The 4,267-nt window shown below is 43.6% G+C and overlaps 1 protein-coding gene across 4 annotated transcripts in view; it reads right to left on the bottom strand.

Annotated features, from left to right (window-relative positions):
• Positions 1–557: 557 nt before the first annotated feature.
• Positions 558–4,267, bottom strand: part of LOC103471945 (low affinity immunoglobulin gamma Fc region receptor II-a-like) — a 9,430-nt gene continuing 5,720 nt past the window's right edge. For 2 of the 4 annotated variants that reach the window (XM_008421241.1, XM_008421242.1), the window contains 5 exons: positions 3,624–3,668; positions 3,300–3,554; positions 1,490–1,732; positions 1,200–1,409; positions 558–1,039 (listed from right to left, as the gene is read on the bottom strand). In XM_008421241.1, coding sequence (XP_008419463.1) covers positions 876–1,039; positions 1,200–1,409; positions 1,490–1,732; positions 3,300–3,554; positions 3,624–3,668 — 917 coding nt within the window. In that variant the 3' untranslated portion in view covers positions 558–875. Of the gene's footprint in view, positions 1,040–1,199; positions 1,410–1,489; positions 1,733–1,896; positions 2,121–2,338; positions 2,376–3,299; positions 3,669–4,267 lie in introns of those variants that run through there. The other 2 variants (XM_008421244.1, XM_008421240.1) reach the window with 2 other exon arrangements.

The following is a 4,267-nucleotide window of genomic DNA, read 5'->3' as shown; positions in this document are numbered from 1 at the left end:
TAAATAAAAATATGTGGGGGAAAAACTGTCCATGCATCCTCATTCCAAACACTTTCACTTTATGGTTCATGTTCCTAGGTGTGAGTATGTGTGTGTGTGCATGGTTGTGTGTCCTGTGTGTCTCTGTGTTGCCCTGCGACAGACTGGCGACCTGTCCAGGATGACCCCGCCTCTCACCCGGTACGTTAGCTGGAGATAGACACCAGCAACCCTCCCGACCCCACTAAGGGACAAGGGTGTAAGAAAATGGATGGATGGATGGTTCATGTTCTTCACATTCTTTATTGACTGTAAATCAAATATATTTTAAATGTAACTAAAGATATGACATAATACAATATATAATATTCAATAAAATACAAAGACTTAAATCTTAATGTATAGACTATGTCATCAAATCACTACGCTGCCTGTAGGAATTTTTAACGTCCAGCAGGTGTCAGTATTGAGTGACACAGTATCGACACAGTATCAATACAGTGTTGCTATGAGTCGAAACGCCTCATGACGCCTCATTTACCCATCACTACCGATGAAGAAGGACTCAGACTCTGACGTTAACTTTAGAACCAGAACCAGAGTTCAAACATTTTTATTTATGGCTGAAAGCTACAATTATTGATCTGCAACAAGTTTCAGATAAATGAACAAAAAAACTGATCAAATGTAAGAAATAAAACAATAAAATATTAAAGAAGCAAAACAAGAACAAAAAGGAGAAATTTAACCAAATCAGCAGGAAACATTTTATCATCAGAACCGCTCCGACCCATTTTACACAACCCGTCAGTCTGAGTCCAAACTCAGGAAATGGTTTCAGATCGTTGACCCAAACTGCTTTCCTTCTTCATCCTGATTGGCTGCTAAAACCAGCACTAGCTTGTGATTGGGTCACAATACTGCGGAAAGCCAAAGCTCTTGTCGTCATCATGGGGACGGACACTTGTCCACTGGGACGGAATCCGATTGGCTGATTTCCTGAATGTGACCTTAGCGTAGGTCACATCAGGAGCAGCAGAAGAAGAAGAATGGTTCCTTCCTGCAGAGACAACAAAGAATTGAGGGGACAAGCAGTGGGTCAACCGAACCAGGTTCTGGACTCTACTGGAGCTTCATCAGTCAGGATTGTCCCTTCATGAACCAGCTGGAACCGGGTTAAGTGGACCGGATCACCTGCTGGACCCAGAAGGATCTCCTACCTGATTGTTTCCTCCACAGCCACAGACCCAGGCCCAGAACCAGAACCAGCAGAGCCAGAGGGGCCAGAAAGGCCCCAGCAGCCACCAGAGGGATGAAGTTGATAGAGCTGACAGGATGAGGAGGAGGAGGAGGAGGAGGGCTGATCTGGACTGGAGGACCACAGCTGGACGAGCCTCTGGTGGTTCTGAAGGCAGTCGGAGGAGGACGACCTGCAGCAGACACCAACCAGTCAGTCGGACTCATCTACGGTGCCTGTAGATTAGTCCGGACGTATTGTCATCATCCTGACCTCTGACCCTCAGCAGGCTCTGAAGGGATGACCCAAACTCATCAGTAGAGCACCTGTAGGAACCTTCATCAGATGGTTGGAGGTTCTGGAGGACAAGGTTCTCTCTGAGATCAGAACCAATCAGATTCCCGTTGAAGAAGAAGTACGCAGCGACGGCGCGTTGGTTCTTCCCTGTGCAGTTCAGAGTGACATCACTTCCTGTTTCTACAGGAAGTGCAGGGATCTGCAGGATCAGATGTTTATCTGAGGAAAAGAAACAGTGAAGCTGAAGTCGGATGGTGGAGGAAAAGGACAAACTGGATCAATTGACCAGTTGAAATTCTAATGAGAAATAAACCCTTCAGTTATCAATTATATTAACAGCAACAATATAAATGTGTTCATTCATAACATATCAGATAACTAACTCGTTGTTAGGATGTTGGGTTGTTTTGGGTTTTCTGGGTTTGTAGTTTGGTTTATTGGTGCCTCTCTCTCAGTCTGCCTGCTGCTCCTCCCCTCACAGCTGCAGCCTGTTAGCCAATCAGCTCTGCTCTGCTGCTCCAGCATTCTCTCCCAGTATATGACCTGGTCTCACTGGTTCCTCTGTTTTACTTGTCTGCTTCTTGTGTTTATTGCCTCACCTCTGAGTCTGTAAGTGTAGTCATTTCTTCATTGAAGCTTTCATCATCGGCTCTCTGCCTGCTCTGTGTTTAACTAGAAAACTGAACTCTATTGCCTGAACTGAGTCGTTAGCTGTCAGTCTATGCAGAAAATCGTTACTGCTGATGTTTTAAATGCTGTGTAAATAATATTTGACAACCATAAAAGCTAAAACAGTTTGCAGTTAGGAAAATAAAGCAATGTAACCTCAAAAGCTGCTGTAAGCCGTTTGATCTGAACCTGCATGTCTGGTGAAGAAACAGAGGAAGAACCAGGCAGGACAGAGGTTTGTTACTCAGGACTTTCTGCTTTAGCTCTCAGCTTTCTGGCGTCGTCGTTTGGATTCATACTTTACTTTTGCTACTGATATGGACTGATTAATGTTGCTCATAGTGTCAGTGACTGACAGGTGATGTTTTTTGATCTAAGGATCTTGTCATCTAAGGACAAGATCCTTAGATGACAAAGCCGGCCCAAGGCAAAGCAAACTAAGCAGCTGCTTAAGATCCCAGACCTTCAGGGTCTTGAATTTTAACATGTTTACTGGGAATGCTAAATGATTTAATGGTTTTGGTAGAGATGAATAAAAATATTTTAATAGTTTAACTTTTAAATTTAAGCTTTAACTGGCAAGCTTACTTTGTAAAATTGCAAACAATAATCTTCATAGTTTGATTGTTGTTACCATGGCTACAGTCTGATGCTATGAGCAGAAGCAGTCCCAGCCCGTTTGGTGCCCTAACACTAAGATGTTATTAGAAACCCAGAGGATCCCGTGGGACGTGTGTGCAGATCCGTTCCTGTTTGCGTTTCTTGTGCACAGACAGTTTCCCCACTGTCTGCAGCACTCCTTCTGAGCATAGTAAGACTGAGGGAGGTTAAACCCGAACCAGCTCCAGATAATTGATGTTTTTTTGTTCTTGCTTCTTTAACAGCCCTTCCCTTGCTTCAACCACGCTGCTTCCCGCTTCCTTTGTTTTGATGCCTGCCGGTTATGTCATCAACAAGCATTGCCGTGGTTGGGCGGTAGACTACAGATCTATTATCGTTTCTACCGGTTATACCATATACTGTTTATCGCACATTTCTACCGCTAATCCTAACCATCGCCAGCCCACTTGGATAATTCCTGTTAATCCGAGTTCAGAAGGAGGCCAAGGTTCTGTACCTGAGACGATGATGTTAATCAGGTCGCTTCCGTCTCCGGTGCTGGTCTCACACCAGTAGGACCCAGAGAAGTTCTTGTATTCATTCAGTAAACAGAAAGGAGACAATCTCCCAAAGTCAGCTCCACAGGATGCTGATGGACCTCCTGTCATCTTCTTCACCACCAAACCGTCAGAGTCTAACGGGTCCTCACAGCTGAGATTCACCGACTGGTCGCTGAAGAATTGCTGCAAGTCTGGACTCACCCTCAGAGACACTGGGGACAGAAGGAGGGACAGAGGGACAGGCTGATCTACATCAGATTGTCTGACTGTCCTGAACTCACCTGCAGAACCAGTCGGAGCAGAAACCAGCAGCACCAGAGATGCACCTGAAACACAGGTCAGAGGTCAGGGGCCATTACTTCACTGAGCAAAGTTTCTTCAGATTTCCCTCCAAATCTCCAAGAGTTCCATATTTACGTTTTAGAATCAATCAATCAACAACAAGGCATTTCAAAGAGCTTATGTTATAAAAACACAGAAGCACAAAGTCATAGAAACACAGTCAACATAAAAATTTTTCATTGTTACTGTACTAAAGAACTAGGAAGAGTTTAATCTGGAGAAAAACTTAAATCCTTTTATACTATTTCTAAATACTATAATCTATATTAGTGTCTTAATTTCTATTTTTCATAGATCTATTTCTGAAAAATCTATTTTTCAGATTTCAGCTCCTCTGTATTAAACCTACAACTACAACAATCAGTGCAACATTAAAATACCATCTTTAATTCTTAATAATTAGTGTAAGAAAACCCCAAGAATGATTCCAGTAACATCATAAAACACTCTGAGCTCCCTTCTTCCCTCATTCGTGAACAAGATCCTTAGATACTTAAACTCCTCCACTTGAGGCAGGACGACCCCCCTGAACCGGAGAAGGCACTCTACCCTTTTCCGGCTCAAGACCATGGCCTCGGATTTG

Source organism: Poecilia reticulata, linkage group LG11 (assembly GCF_000633615.1).
Source record: "Poecilia reticulata strain Guanapo linkage group LG11, Guppy_female_1.0+MT, whole genome shotgun sequence".
NCBI classification, from domain to species: domain Eukaryota; kingdom Metazoa; phylum Chordata; class Actinopteri; order Cyprinodontiformes; family Poeciliidae; genus Poecilia; species Poecilia reticulata.
Note: the sequence above shows the minus strand (reverse complement) of the source record. Positions and strands in the feature narration are given on the sequence as shown.